We start from the raw sequence: 16,520 nt of genomic DNA, 5'->3' as shown, positions 1-16,520 counted from the left end.
GCTGTGTGTCTTGAAGCAGGAACTGAAGATTTCAAGGTAAGAATGCTCCATGCAGTAGGAATATGGTTGTAAAAAATGCCAGACACAAAAAGCCACGTGTTATATGATTCTATTTATATGAAATGTCCAGAGAAGGCACATCCATAGAGATAAAAAGCAAATTTTTTTTTAAGGGCTTGGGTAAGGGGGCAATGGGGAGAGTTCTTAATGGGTATGGAGTTTCTGTTTGGGGTGATGAAATGATTTGGAACTAGTAGTCATGATGGTTTCACAATGCTGTGAATGTTCTAAATGCCAATAGTAAATGAATTGCACACTTTAAAGTGTATAAAATGGTAAATTTCATGGTAAGCAAAGTACAAGGCATACTTAGGACAGCAAAACTAGTCCTAAATGTCTGGAAGACAAAGTGGAAGAGAGAAGAATTGTGGCTTATTTCTGAAGTAATGAATATCAGCCTAGTGTTCGTAGAAAGGGAATTCCATGAGCACGTTTGCGGTGTAGAAAGATCTCTCTGGGGACAATGAATTGAATGTGCTGGAGGTAGGCTAGTCTGTTCTGATTACAGACAGAGATGATGAGAGACAGTGGAGGTGGGAACTCAGCAGTGGGAAATTAATGGAAATACCTGAGAGACAGAATGCATGAAGAGTGAGCTACTATTTATTGTACACCTGCTCAGAAGTGGAGAACCAGGATTCAAAACCAGGAATGTTGGTACGGCTTAGCAGTCAGTGTGAACTTGAGTGTGAACATCTTCTGCAGTTCCGCAAGCCAGATCTTCAAACCACTCTTCTTCACAAAGTCAACATGCCCAAGGAAGTTTGGACAGAGTCTGTCTATGTCAAATGCATGGATTTTGTCCTGTTGGCTTTCTCTTCTTCTTACCTACATCTGGTTTCCCTTATCCAAGGAGTGGGGCCAGGGCACGATCAGATCTCCCACTTTCCACTTCGTGAAAGAAGCGAGTATTTATTATACGGCCCTAACAGGTCAATTCGCCTCTCTGGACCTCAGTATTTACTCTGCAAAATCAGGAAATGGATCTAATTCTGGGTATCTCAGCCATGGTATTGTTGACATCTTAGGACAGTTAATTCTTTGTTGTTAGGAGATCATTTTTTTGTGCTGTGCACTGTAGAAATGCTGAGCAGCATCTTTGATCTTTATACACTGGATTGCCTCTACCCCTCTTATGACAGCCAAAAATGTCTCTGAGAATTTCCAAGTTTCCACCTGCAAAGCAGAATTGGTCTTGGGTGAGAACCAGTGTTCTAAATGACCTCCAAACAGTTTCATACTCACTTTAGATGATTCTGAAGCCCTGGCACATGCTGAGGACACTACAATCCTCGGTCCTTCTGAGTAATAAAGAGCAGTTGCTTTGCTTTCCACAGCCATAGGTTTACCTTTCAAGTGGTGCCCCGCTTCAACCGTCCCAGACCAGTATGGAAATGGGAAGTTTTGAAGCAACTTCTGCCTATGATTTCAGAAGCATCCTTTGCTATGGTTTTAAGGTTCTCATAATGAAGAGTGTGAAACAAACATGAACATAGATATCTGTTGATACTTTTACATCCATCTGATAACATAGAAAAGTAGAGAACAGCTTTTGCTATCCACTAGATCTGCGTTAGCAACACCACTGTATCAGCCAGTAGTTGTGTAGCCTGGAGGCTATGAGCTCAGTATGCTAGGTCAAAGTGTATTAGTTTTCTACTGCTACTTAACAAATGGTATGACTTGGGAGCTTAAACAACACAAACTTATTTTCTTACAGTTCTGAAGACCGGATACCTGAAGTTAGCTTCTCTGTGCTAAAAATTGAGGAGAGAGCAGGGCGACTCCTTCTGGAAGCTCTATGGGAGACTCTGCTGCCTTGATTTTCCAGCTACTAGAGGTTTCCCCTGCATTCCTTGGCTCATGGTCTCTTCCTCACATCACTCCAAATTTTTGTTTCTGCCATCACCTAGCCTTTTGTCTCCTTTGATCCCCTGCTTCCCTCTTATAAGCACCCTTGTGATTACTTTGGTCCCTCCTGGATAATCTGGAATAATTTCCCCCATCTCGTGCCCAAGGACACTTGATAGATTCTGGTAGTTTGATAATTAGATAGGGACCACTCTTAGTAGTAAATCATCCTAACAGAAACTCCTTTCTAGAGAGACTTGTGGATTCTTTCAGATCTAAGTACTGTACCCTGTATGTAAGAAAAATGCCCAAGTTTTCAACACCTTTTGAACATCAGTTAATTCAATGTGCTTTTAATGCCCAAGGTATGATATCACACATCTTCACCAGATAGATTGTCAGCAGCTATTCCATTCAAGTGTCTTATGACATGTCTGGGACCCCCTCACAAGGTGTGTATCACATGAACATACATACCAGTTTGTGAGAATGAATTCCTAATTCCCTTCTTCCTTAATTCCATCTCCTGCTTCTTGTCCACAGCTGCTGCTAAGTCTTTTGTGTAGAAACCTTCTTCCAAAAACCCAGACCTATTTCGTCAAGCTGATTTCAACTCATCGCAACCCCATATGCTTCAGAGTAGAACTGTACTGCATAGAGTTTTCATGGCCGTAATCTTATGGAAGTAATCCCTAGGTCTCTCTTCTGCAACACTGCTGGATGGATTTGAACTACCAATCTGTTGGTCAGTAGCCAAGCAGCAACCATTTGTACTACCCAGGAACATAGAAGCCTCTTTAGGCTGCTGCTAATTGCAAAATTGTACATGCCCACAGCTTCTCATGTGCAGCCTTGGTTTTTGCCCCGTCATAGCCTTGATGCAAGACACAGCTCTTTTTACATATTTGTCATAAAAAAATTTCCGCACATCAAAGCATTAGTAAGAATGCGTATTTTACTGATGATTTAATCAAAGTGATAGAGGAGAAGGTTTATGATCCACTGTCTGAGATTTTTCTTGAAAAGTCCCTATTGTGGTGATTTATTTCCTAAGGCTCCCTCCCCGATTGTCAACCTCTGGGCTTTCTTTCTACATTTTTCCATTTTCAGACTCTGCAACCCTCATCTTGTCTCTTTTTATATCTCCTCCAGAGGTTCTCAGTCTTTTTCATTCAGAGGAATTTAGGGCTTTTTCAGTATTATCCTAATTTTATTTATCAGCTATTTAAATACTTAAAGTAAGTGATATTTCTTTAAGTCAGTTTTGCATTTTTCTTTAAAGGTAAAGATTTTATTTGTGGTCAGATAAAATTAAGAAAGAAAAAAGTGCTTTGCTTATCAGGTGTTGTTCCTCCTAGAAAGCCAAAAATAGAAAAAAAAGAAAGAAAACCATTTTCCATAGATTCAATTACAACTCATTGCAACTTCATCCTCCCTAGGAAAAAAAAAAAATTTTTTTTTTTTTTCTAGAGACAGTAGGAAATGAGAAAATGCCACTAAGAATTTTTGTCCTGTTACATTTCCATAGGAACAATTGTGAGGATGGTGCATGATTGGGCAGCGTTTCGTTCCGTTGTATGTATGGTCACTATGAGTCAGAACCAGCTCAAAGGCACTTAACAACAACAATCCTTAGTTTTTTAAAGTCGTAGAATTGTTGGGTTCCTGAGAGGTCGAAAGAGTAACATCTTCTAGCATGCCGTGCACTTTGCCAACTGCATTCCAAAGCAAGTTTGACTACATCTGAAGCTGTGAAATTCTGTCTCAAAATGTTCTACCATCTTTACTTTATCACCTTATGCCTCAAACATTGACAAATCTCTCCTTAAAATTTATGTCTTTTTATAAAGCCTGGAAGAGTTGTTTTGTTTTAATTGAAATCTTGAAGGTAGTTTTTCTTGAAACCTTCACTTGGTCTGCAGAAGTAATTACAGTTCTGGGGTTTAAGCTTTTTTTCCCAGGAGACTTCTGACCTCCCAGTGGTCATAGAACTTTAAAATTCTGTATGCTCAAAGTATCATTTGCCACTGCTTCTAGCTTAGTTTATTTTTCACTTTCTGATAGTTTCTATTCAATAATTATTTCTTAGGCTTCTGCAGTGTGATGGATCTGTTTTGTGTGGCATTTCTTGCCACGGTCTTGTAACTCTCACGCAAGTAATTGGGTTGGACTATGCAAATAAGGTGATTGTGGCCCACTAAGGGAAATGGTCAGTTTTGCCATTCTGCTAGGCTTCAAAGAGAGCCAGTTCCAGAGCAGAGAGAATCTCACTACCACCAAGGAAGAACAGCCAGGAACAGAGAGCGCATCCTTTGGACCCAGGGTCTCTGTGCTGAGAAACTCCTGGACCTAGGAGACAGAGAGCTGTAACAAGACAGTGAGAAGTGGTGGCAGAGAAACGGTGGTAGAAGAAAATGGCCAGCAGGAGAGACCAGCAGGAGAGCCTGGCAGGACAGATCTGCAAGAGAGACCAGCAGAAGACAGTAGAGTGGGCATTCTGGCCCATGGAGCATGAAAGCTGAGTGTCTTTGGGCTGAGGCTTACTGGTGGAGTGGGGTGCTTCTGGACACTTATTGGGAGAACTAAGAGAGCTTTGTAAAACTTGCCCATGCAGGGCAGAAGCCAAGGGGCCAGAGATGCATGCCAGCACCATGGCTGGGAAGAGGCTGTCCTGATGGAAGAACTGTATTCGAAGTGTTCCTGAACCTGTTACTTGCTTATAAACCCCATAATCGTGAGTGCTGTCTTTGAGCTCTGTGTGGTCATTACAATGAATTATCCAACCCAGCAGAGAAGGAGAGAGGGCTGTGGGAGGGACAGTTGGTGTCAGATTCGTAAAGATGATGGAGAGAGGACCCGTGTCTGACCTCCACCTTGTAAGTATCAGCCTTGGGCTGTTGATCTTGATTCTTCTTCCCCCTTTTGAAGTTAGAGGAAGTCAGATGCCCCTTCCATATTGTTTTTACAGCTCCCTTGCCACATTTTCTCCGGTATTATTACTAGACTCATGGTCAATAAAGTTTTCAGAAAAGGGCCATAGGAAAATATCTTGAGTTAATTGAACTCACTATCACCCCCATCATTTCTTATAGTCAGTAAAACAGGAACTAGAAGGCACAAGTCATTGTACATGAAGTCACACACATTGGGAGTAACAAACCCACATTTTTTTATTACTTTTTTCTCTGCTCCCTGCATTCTGTCTCTCTTTTATCTTTTTTCCCCTTATCACTTTTCTCTACTGTCTGACATTTTTCTTTATTCTCTTATCTCATCTTGAAATACATTAGCTGAGTTTTTTTGAGCAAATATGTGGTATTAATGATTAATAACGGAAGTAAAGGGTAGTGTAAAAAAAATCCCTGTTGTTTATTTTTTGAAATTGATTTCTGTTTATAAATGCTTATTGTCAAAAGTTAGGAAAATGTGGAAATATATAACATTTAAAAATCACATCAAAGATCAACATTGGAAGATAACATTTTATTCATTAGTGATGTAGCACCATGATAAGTGTGTGTGAATACATATATTATCTTTTATTTTTCTCAAACTTATGCTGATAAGTGATGGCATCCATATCCAAGCAACATCTGTATGGCCATAAAGCTTTTCAAAGTCATTAAAATCTTCAAAACTATTTGATAGTTTTATAGGACAAAACTTTTTCTGAGCTGTGAGGTGTGAATACAATCTTGACATATACTGTATAAGAGTAAGACAAATTTCATCTTCGGTTGTCTATATAAAAAATTCTCATATATTTCTCTAAATAGGCCCTTTTTTATTATTGGGCTTTAAGTGAAAATTTACAGTTCAAGTAAGTTTCTCATACAAAAGTTTACTCACACATTGTTATGTGACCCTAGTTGCTCTCCCTATAATGTGAGAGCACACACCTCGTTTCCACCTTTTTTTTTTTCCTTTGTCCATTCAACCAGCTCTCATCCCTTTCTGCCTTCTCATTTTGCCTCCAGACAGGAGCTGCCCATTTAGTCTCTGGTATCTACCTGAGCTAAGAAGCACACTCTTCACAGGTACCATTTTACTTCTTATAGTCTAATCTAATCTTTGTCTGAAAAGTTGGCTTTGGTAATGGTTTTAGTTTGGGGCTAACAGAGAGTATAGGGGCCATGCCTCCTGAGGTTCCTCTAGTCTCAGTCAGGCCATTAAGTCTGTTTTTTTATTTTTCCAAGAATTTGAGCTCTGTACCCCACTTTTTTCTTGCTCTGCCAGGGACTCTCCACTGTGTTCCCTGTCTTGGTGGTAGCCAGGCACCATCCAGTTCTTCTGGTCTCAGGCTGATGGAGTCTCTGGTTTACGTGGCCCTTTTTGTCTTTTGGGCTCACATTTTCCATATGTCCTTGGGTCCTTGGGTCACTATGAGTCGGAATCGACTCGACGGCAGTGGGTTTGGTTTTGGGGTTTGTTTGGTATTCTCCATTCTTCTTTCCTCCATGTGGGTTGGGACCAACTGATACATCCTAGATGGCTGCTTGTCAGCTTCCAAAACCTCAGGTGCCACTCACCCAGTTGGGATGCAGAACATTTTCTTAACAAACTTTGTTATGCCAGTTGACATAAAAGTTCCCCAAAATCATGGTCCCCAGACTTCCGCCCCTGCCACTCTGTCCCTCGAAGTGTTTGGTTGTATTCAGGAAACTTCTTAGCTTTTGCAGACACTTTCTTTACATGATGAAGATGTGGTATTTTACATCTACATCAACATCATACTAATTGGAAAACATTCAGAAGCAAGTCCATTGAAATCAGAAACAAATATTCTATTTTTATGTTCAAATTTATTATAGTTCTTGAAACAATATAAGGCAATAATGTAAGCATAATGAAAATACAAATAATCAAAATTATGTTCCCATGACAGTACTAGATAATATTTAGCTTACATATAAAGCTTACAGCTAATACTTATGTAAGACTTCTATTTGTAGACACAGTCCCATGAACTTTACACATGTAACTCATTTATCCTTCTCAAAAACACTCTAAGCACTATAGTGATCTTGATTTTACTGGTGAAAAAAAAAAAGAAAGAAAAACAAGCAGAGAGAGGTTAAGTGACTGTCCTGTGGTCACATAGCTAGTAAGTGCCAGACTTTGGCTTCAAAACCTTGTAGGGTGACTCCAGACTTTCCACTCTCAACCAATATGTTCACTATCCCCTCCAGAGGGTGAGTCTTTGAGTGTCCGGTTGGAACTGGAAAGCTACCAGGGCCTGAGGCAGCTTTTCTCTCCATTATCCCCATAATGTCCACTGTGTCAATTGTCTCAACTCCTTTCTGCATGTCTAAAGTAAACTATTCTTTCCTCTCATTCTATAAATTTTTTCCATGCTTCTCTATGCCCTTGGCAGAATATGAACACCACAACGAGAATCTTAAAATCCCACTTAACTAATTGTAATCTGAAAGTGTCGATTCCAAATTCCATGGGTGGGGGGAAACAGGGATGGTTTAAGATGCTCATGGGGCTATTTTCTGTCATATCTTCTCCTGACCAAATGGCTTTGATGGTAAAAAACTGACTGCAGGAGCCCATCATACTATTTGTGAGACAGAGCCCAGGTCTTAGAACAAGGGAGGGTGTCCTCTAAACAGATTTCCCAAGGGTGCCTTTTCAATTTAGACATCAGAATTAAGTGCAGCAGGTGAAAACCACAAATAGGGAAATTTCATCTCTTGGAAGAGTAATGTATTATCATAGTTAAGCAGATCATAAAAGGAAAAAACACTTAAAATGAGAGACTTCGTATCCCTGGAGGCACCCACTCTCAGTTAGATCAGTGCTCTTCAAACTGTTTTTGTATATGAATCACCTGGCGTAGTGGGGTGAATTGTTTCCCCCAAAATGTATGTCCTGCTGGAGTCTCAGAATGTGACCTTGTTAAAAACTGTAGAGCCTTTGCAAATGTAGTGAATTAAAGATCTTGACATGAAATAATTTCAGATTTAGGGTTGGCTCTAAATCCAATCCTTGATGTCTTTATGAGAAGAGAACACAGAGACAGAGAGAAGAAAGCCACGTGAAGATGGAGGCAGAGATTGGAGTGCTGTGTCTACAAGCCAAGGAACACCAAGAATTGCTGGCAACCACCAGAAGCTAGGAGATTGCCTTCAGAAAGAAACAGTCCTACTGATGATAGCTTGATTTTGAACGTTGGGCTTCCTGAACTGTGAGAGAATAAATCTCTGTTGCTTGAAGCTACCAAGTTTGTGGTAATATGTTACCTAGGAAAAATTATCTAGGTAATTTGGCATCCCTAGGAAACTAATGGAAACCCTGGTGGCTGCTAACCAAAGGGTCAGCAGTTTGAATCTGCCAGGCTCTCCTTGGAAACTCTACGGAGCAGTTCTATTCTGTCCTATAGGGTCGCTATGAGTCGGGATCGACTCGACAGCACTGGGTTTCGTTTTTTGTTTTTTTTTTTTTAGGAAACTAATATACCTGGACACTTGTAAAAACGCAGATTCTGATTTTCAATGGGGCAGTTCACTGAATCTGCATTTCTAACAAGCTTCCAGGTGAAGCCGATGCTGTTAGTCATGGATAACACCCTCAGAAGCAAGAAAGTAGATGATTCTATTTCAGAGTAATGTATGTAGAAAGAATGCTGGCGTGGTGTGGCAGTTATGATTAGGTATTAGTTTGCTAACTTGGAAGGGTGGACAGAGGCAGAAAGAATGGCTGTATGTTTAATCCTCTGAATATTCAGCTGAATCTGATCATTGAGAAAATACAGGCTTTTATTTATTTTATGTGTCAAATACAATACTTGTATTTACATTTATTTATATAAAATTTATAATCGGTAGTAGCACTGCTGGTGGATGATGTCTACTTTTTTTTGTAAAACATTGCTCTTCTTTTCATTTTCTTGACAGTCACACCAGCCACATGGAACTAGGAAACGACACAGAGGTTTTAGAATTTATTCTCCTTGGACTCTCAGAAGTGGAAGAACTCCAACCCCTTTTTCTTGGGCTGTTCCTGGCCATGTACTTGGTCACATTTATTGGGAACCTTCTCATCATCTTGGCCACTATCACTAGCTCACATCTCCACACTCCCATGTACTTCTTCCTTGCCAACTTTTCCTTTGTAGATATATGCTTCACCTCCACCACCATCCCAAAGATGCTACTGAATATCCAGACCCATAACAAAACCATCACCTATCAAGGTTGCCTTACCCAAATGTATTTTTTCATCCTTTTTGCAGAGTTGGATATTTTTTTCCTTTGTATAATGGCTTATGACCGGTTTGTGGCCATCTGTCACCCACTACACTACACAGTCATCATGAATCCCAGACTCTGTGTCTTGTTGCTGCTGTTGTCCTGGATATTGAGTGTTCTGGATTCTCTGCTACGTGGTTTGCTGGTGTTGCGACTGTCCTTCTGTACTAACTTGGAGATTCCCCACTTCTTCTGCGAAATCAATCAGGTTATCCAACTTGCCTGTTCTGACAACCTCCTCAATATCATAGAGATGTATTTTGCAGCTGTGGTAATGGGCATTATTCCCCTGACTGGCATCGTATTTTCTTATTCTCGGATTGTCTCTTCCATTCGGAGAATTACATCAGCGAGGGGAAAGTATAAGGCATTTTCTACTTGTGGGTCTCACCTTTCAGTTGTTTCTTTGTTTTATAGTACAGGTCTTGGGGTCTACTTCAGTTCTTCCACTACCCAAAATTCCAGGGAAAGTGCAATAGCTTCAGTGATATACACTACAGTAACACCCATGCTGAATCCCTTTATCTACAGCCTGAGAAACAAGGACATAAGAGGTGCACTGAAAAGTCTTGCTGAGATTGTCACTTTAAATGACTGACAAAAGTGTTTCTCTTGGGGCTGGACAAGAATCCACGAGTATTGAGGAACTAGACTGGCATTCAGAAATTCTGCTTTTTTGTGTGTGCGCATGTCTCTGACATTCCAGACATTTATGACATTTTATGTTTTTACTTTCCTCAAAGTAATTTCCTACTTTGGAACAGAACTATTTTGAGAGTGCCCACTTGCTTCAAGTGTTAATGATGATTTCCAAAAATATCATGTTTTCAAGTTCATTTTCTCTGTCATGGCAAAATTATAATTAGGTATAAAAATCTTGGAGATAATAAACACTTGGAGCTTAAATTTTGGTTCTTGACTTACTGTTTATTAGTATGCCTAGGTTTCATTTGTTAGACCTGAGTCAGCTTTTCATTTCTGTGTTCTTATTCAAGTCATTTTCATAATGTAGACTCTAATGTGTGTAATTATTTTATAAGTGGCCCAAGATTTTTTAGTTCCCTTTCTGAGAGTTTTTCTCTTACTAATTGGTACCTAGTATGACAACTAATAGCTTACATTATTTAAAATCAAAAGATAATAAAAACAATGTGAAATTTTGTAGGAGGCTGTTAAAGAAGTGCTTTGAGGAAAATTTATAGCTTTAAATATTAATATTAGAAAAAAAGAAAGATCTAAACCAATGATCTAAGTTTCTACCTTCAGAAGCTAGAAACAAATTATAACATGAACTCAAAGTAGGTAAAAGGAAGGAAATAGTAAATATAAGCAAATAAATCAACAATAGAAGAAAAAAATAATAACCCTTGATTAGATTCCTTGAACAAATGCCTAGAAAGAAGGAACAAGTACAAAATTGGAAAATCGCAAATTAGTAGTATCAATTAGATCATTACAAATGTTCAACCATTAAAATAACAGTAAGAAATTACTATAAACATTATTATGCCAAGAAATTTGACATGTTATATGAAATAGGCATATTTCTTTAATAACAAAACCTAGTAAAACTAACTCAAGAAGAAATAAGAACTCTGAATAGCTCTGAACTTATTTTTTAAATTGCATTTCTAAACCCAGACTCTTCTATGAAGAAAACACCAGGACCAGATAGTCCTACTAATGAAGTCTATCAAACATGTAATACAAAAATAATGCTAATCTTATGCAAATTTTGTTAGAAGCTAGAGGAGGAAAAACCCTTTTTTTCCATTTTATAACACCAGCAAAACCTTGACAAACACACACACACACACACACAGACACAAAAGGATACTATGAAAAGAAATTGCTGACCAATATCCCTAATGAACATAGATGCAATGAACCTCAACAGAATTTTGACAATTGAAAGCAGAAATATATAAATGTAAAGTTAACTCAACACTTCAGAATCAGGGTAACCACTCATACCAATCATCCAAAAAAAGAAAATCGTATGATCACCTCAATACATGCAGAACAAGCATTTGACAAAGTTCAACATCCAAAATTCAACTCTCAGCCAACTAGGAATAGAAAGGAAATTTCTCAGCCTTGTCAATAGCATCTACATTATATTTAATGGTGGAAGACTGAATATTTTCCCCCTAAGAGCAGAAAGCAAGTGAAGAAATAAATGTCTGCTCTCACGGCTTCTTTTCAACATTGTATTGGAGGTACAATAAAATGAAGGTATAAAGAGTTGGAAGGAAGAAATAAAACTATTTGCAGACAAAATCACTGCATACATAGAAAGTCTAAAGCACTGTATAAAAAATAACTTCCAGACATAATACATAAATTTAGGAAGGTTGCAGGATACAAGGTTAATATACAAAAATATGTTTGTATACACTGGTAACAAACTGGGAAATTTAAATTAAAAACAGCATTTCCCATAACATCAAAATATAGAGGAATAAATATTTTAAATGCATGCAAACTCTTTACACTAAAAACTATAAAATATTTATGAGAGAAATTTATGAAGACTAAAAAAGAAATATATACCAGGTCCTTGACTTGGAAGATGTAATATTGTTAGGATGTCAGTTCTCCACCAAAATAACCTAGCATATTCAATACAATGTCAAACCAAATTCTGACAGGCATCTTCTCTGAGAACAACACTACGAGAGTAGAAACCAATACACGAAGAGAAAGAAAAAAAACTCTAATAAATGGAATCTAAATAGCACTGTCCTTAAAAACCACTGGGTAATAGAAGAAATCAAAAATGAAATTTAAAAAAATTCCTAGAATCAAATGAGAATGAACACAAGTCATAACAAAACCAATGAAACGCAGCAAAAACTGTGCTCAGAGGTCAATTTATAGCAATAAATGTATACATCAAAAAAGAAGAAAGGACAAGAATCAAGACATTAACCCTATTAATTGATCAATTAGAAAGAGAGCAGCAAAAGAACCCAACAGTTGCCAAAAGAAAGAAAATAATAAAAATTAGAGCAGAAATAAATGAAACAGAGAACAGTAAAACAGTTCAAAGAATCAACAAGTCTAAAAGCTGTTTTTTTGAAAGAATTAATAAAATTGACAAACCACTGGCCAAATTGACAAAATAAAACAGGAGAAGATGTAAATAACACAATTAAGAAATGAGATGGGTGACATTACAACAAATCGTATTGAAAGAATCATAACAGGACGCCATGAAAAATTGTACTCCAAAAAATTTGAAAACTTAGAGGAAATGAAGAAATTTCTAGAAACACACCACATAACTAAACTAACATAAACTGAGTTAGAAAATTTGAAAAGACCTATAACAAAAGGAGAAATTGAAGGGGTTTAAAAAAAAAAAAACCTCCTAAGCAAAAAAAAAAAAAAAAAACACCTTGGTTCAGACGGCTTCACTGGAGAATTCTACCAAACTATTCCAGAACATGGAAAAGGAAGGAATAGTCTTCAATTCATTCTATGAAGCCAGCATAACCCTAATACCAAAGCCAGGCAAGGACACCACTAAAAAAGAAAACTACAGTCCAATATCCACATATAATATGTAAAAATGATCAACAAAATCTGAGCCAATAAAATACAACAGCGGATCAAAAAACTAATATATCACGACTAAGTAGGATTCATGCCAGGCGTGCAAGGTTGCTTCAACATTAGAAAACCAATCAATTTCATCCACTGTAAAAATAAAACAAAGGAAAAGAATCACATGAATGTCGCGATCATATCAATGGATGCAGAAAAGGCATTTGGCAAATTTCATCACCCATTCCTGATAAAAAGTCTAACAAAACAGGAATAGAAGAGAAGTTTCTCAACATGATAAAGGGAATTATACAATACAACAGCCATTATTACGCTCAATGGAGAGAATCTGAAAACACTTCCGTGAGAACGGGAACCAGACAATGATGCCTTTTATCACCACTGTAATTCAACATTGTATTGGAAGACCTAGCGAGAGTAATAAGACAAGAAAAAGAAATAAAGGGCATCCATAGTGGTAAGAAAGAAGTAAAACTATCCCTATTTGCAGATGATATTATCCTATGCATAGAAAACTAAGGATTTCACAAGAAAGCTACTGGAACTATTAGAAGCATTCAGCAAAGAGGCAAGGTAAAAGATTAACATACAAAAATAAGTTGGCTTCCTCTCCATCAACAAAGAGAATTGTAAAAAGGAAATCAGGAAAACAATACCATTTACAATAGCCCCTCAAAAGATAAAATACTTAGGAATAAATCTAACCAGGGAAGTAAAAGACTTATACAAAGAAAACTACAAAACATTACTGCAAGAAACCAAAATAGACATACATAAATGGAAAAACATACCATGGTCTTGGATAGGAAGACTTAAAATTGTGAAAATGTCACTACCACCCAAAGTGATATTTACCTGTGTTTTATTGACTATGCAAAGGCATTTGACTGTGTGGAACATCACAAATTAAGGATAACATTTCGAATAAAGGGCTACAATGGTGACTACTATACTTTAGACAATTTCCAGCAATAGAATCAACAAACAATAATCTACGAATGTATACATAAATTGTTTTTGTTGTTAGGTGCCGTAAAGTTTGTTTCAACTCAACAGAACGAAACACTGCCTGGTCCTGAACCGTCCTCACAATATTTGTTATGTTTGAGCTCATTTTGCAGCCACTGTGTCTCACTGAGGGCCTTTCTCTTTTTTACTAACCCTCTATTTTACCAAGCATGATTTCCTTCTCCAGGGACTGGTCCCTCTTGATAACAAGTCCAAAGTACATGAGATAAACTCTTGCTATCCTTGCTTCTAAGGAACATTCTGGCTGTACTTCTTCCAAGACAAATTTATTTGTTAGATAGGTAGATATGCCAAAGGTCAGAGAGGGGGTAATAAAGCCACACACTAGCAAATACAGGTTCAGTGGTGGAAATATCTAAATACATGACTATAGGTTCTTCTCATATATTAATGTAGATAATAGAGCGCACAAGTGGCACAGGCAGGGAAACCTCTTAGAGATAACTAAACACCTCATGGGATGAAGTTTCCAGGATCAAAGACAAAGGACCACAGACTTTGGGGACAAGTACATCAACTGACACAACACAGTTCTTAAAGACAATGTTTTACATCCTACTTTGGGGAGTAGTGCCTGGGGTTTTAAAAGCTTGGAAACAGCCATCTAAGGTACAACTACTGGTCTCTTCTAGTCTGTAGCAAAGAAGAGGGAAAAAAACTAAAGACTCAAGGGAGAAATTAGTCCAGAGGACTAACGGACCACACGAACCACAGTCTATGGCACCCTGACACCAGAAGAACTAGATGATGCCTGGCTACCATTCTTAACTACTCTGACTGGGATTACAACAGAGGGACCCAGGCAGAGCAGGAGAAAAACGTAAAACAAATGATCAAATTCACAAAAAAGGTCAGACTTACTGGTCTGACAGAAACTGGAGGAACCTCGGAGACTACAGCCCCTGGAAACCCTTCTACTCAGAACTGAAGCCACCCCTGAAGTTCACCTTTCAGCCGAAGATTAGGCAGGCCTATAAAACAAATGGAAGCTCTGGTGGAGTAGTGGTTAAGAACTATGACTGCTAACCAAAAGGTCGGCAGTTCAAATCCACCAGGCGCTCCTTGGAAACCTTGTGGGGCAGTTCTGCTCTGTCCTCTATGTTTACTATAAGTCAGAATCTACTTGATGGCAATGGGGTTTATAAAATAAATGGAGCCCTGAAGACACAGTGATTAAGAGCTCAGCTGCTTACCAAAAGATTGGCGGTTCAAATCCACCAGCCACTCCTTGGAAACTCTATGGGGCAGTTCTACTTTAGATTGTCCTATAGATTGCTTTGAGTTGGAATTGACTCTGGCACCAGGTTTTGATTTTTATAAAACAAACAATAACACACGTGAGGTATGTGCTTCTTCATCAATCAAGCATACAAGATCAAATGGGCAACACTTGCCCCAAAAGCAAAGACAAGAAGGTGGGAAGGGACAGGAAACTGGAAGAATGGAACCAGGGAACCCACGCTAGAAAGGGAAAGAGGAGAGGGCTGACACGATGCCGGAATGCAGCCAAAACTACAGAACAATTTGGGTGTAAATTTTTGAATGAGAAACTTATTTGCCCTGCAAAGTTTCACTTAAATCATGATTAAAAAAAAAAAAAAAGAATTATTTTAAAATTACAGTAATTGAGACACTGTGATATTTATTGGTTTTAGGACATACAAAATAAGTCACTACAACAAAATAAAGAGAGCTTAAGAAAATAAGTCCGTGCAAATTTAATCAATTCATGTTCTAAAAGAATACCAGGATAATTCCATGGGGGGAGAATAGGGTCATCAACAAATGATGCTCGAACAAGTGGTTATTCACATTAAAAAAAAATAAGTGTACGATGCTTTTCATACCAAATACAAAAATTAATTTTAAAATGATTAAAGACCTACATATAAAGGCTAAGACTTTAATATTCTTAGAGAAAACATAAAAGAAACACTTTGTATCTTTGAAGTGGCCAAGGTTTCTTAAAAACAAAAGCATTGCCATCGAGGGGATTCCAACTCACAGCAACCTTAGAAAGCAGAGTAGAACTGCCTCACAGGGTTTCCAAGGAGCACCTGGTAGATTCAAACGGCCGACCTTTTGATTAGCAGCCGTAGCTCTTAAGCACTATGCCATCAGGGTCTCCAAAAATAAGGCAGTAAATATAAAGTAAAAAAATATATAAAGTAAAAGCACTAATAAATACTCTCGAAAACACACCATTAAGGAGAGAAAATATCTCATTATACTTTCAATCGTCTGTCGTGACAGTGCTGTATGTTGATGGCTTGTGTGTATCTGTGATGCTGGATGCTATGTCATCAGTATTTTAAATATCAGCAGGGATCACTCATGGTGGACAGAGCTCAGTGGAACTTCCAGACTAAGACTAGAAAGAAGGACCTGGTGGTCTACTTCTAAAAAAACTGGCCTGTGAAAACATTATGAATAGCAGCAGAACACTGTATAATATAGTGCCAGAAGATGAACTCCTCGGGTTGGAAGGCACTTGAAATACAACTGGGGAAGAGCAACCTCTTAAAAGTACATAGTAAATGTATGAAGTTTTATGCCAGAGTTTTGGGGGAATTTGTTATGCGGCAATATATAACTAATACAATGAGTAATCAAAGTTCTCATATATTATATGTGCAGTTATAAAATGTTCTAACTCCTTTGGTAAAAATACATTTGGCAATTCAGGTGAAATTAAAGCATATATATTCCATAAGATTCGGAATTCTACCCCTTGGAATCTACGTAAGGGAAATG

The 16,520-nt window shown here is 38.0% G+C and overlaps 1 protein-coding gene across 1 annotated transcript; it reads left to right on the top strand.

Annotated features, from left to right (window-relative positions):
* The first annotated feature begins 8,560 nt into the window (after positions 1-8,560).
* Positions 8,561-9,765, top strand: LOC100670345 (olfactory receptor 7A10-like). Its single transcript, XM_003413317.3, has one exon. The coding sequence runs from the start codon at positions 8,827-8,829 to the stop codon at positions 9,763-9,765; it is 939 nt and encodes a 312-aa protein (XP_003413365.3). The 5' UTR covers positions 8,561-8,826.
* Positions 9,766-16,520: the final 6,755 nt, after the last annotated feature.

The sequence above is a fragment of the Loxodonta africana genome, chromosome 3 (assembly GCF_030014295.1).
Source record: "Loxodonta africana isolate mLoxAfr1 chromosome 3, mLoxAfr1.hap2, whole genome shotgun sequence".
Taxonomy (NCBI): domain Eukaryota; kingdom Metazoa; phylum Chordata; class Mammalia; order Proboscidea; family Elephantidae; genus Loxodonta; species Loxodonta africana.
This window is presented reverse-complemented; position numbering and strand designations above follow the sequence as displayed.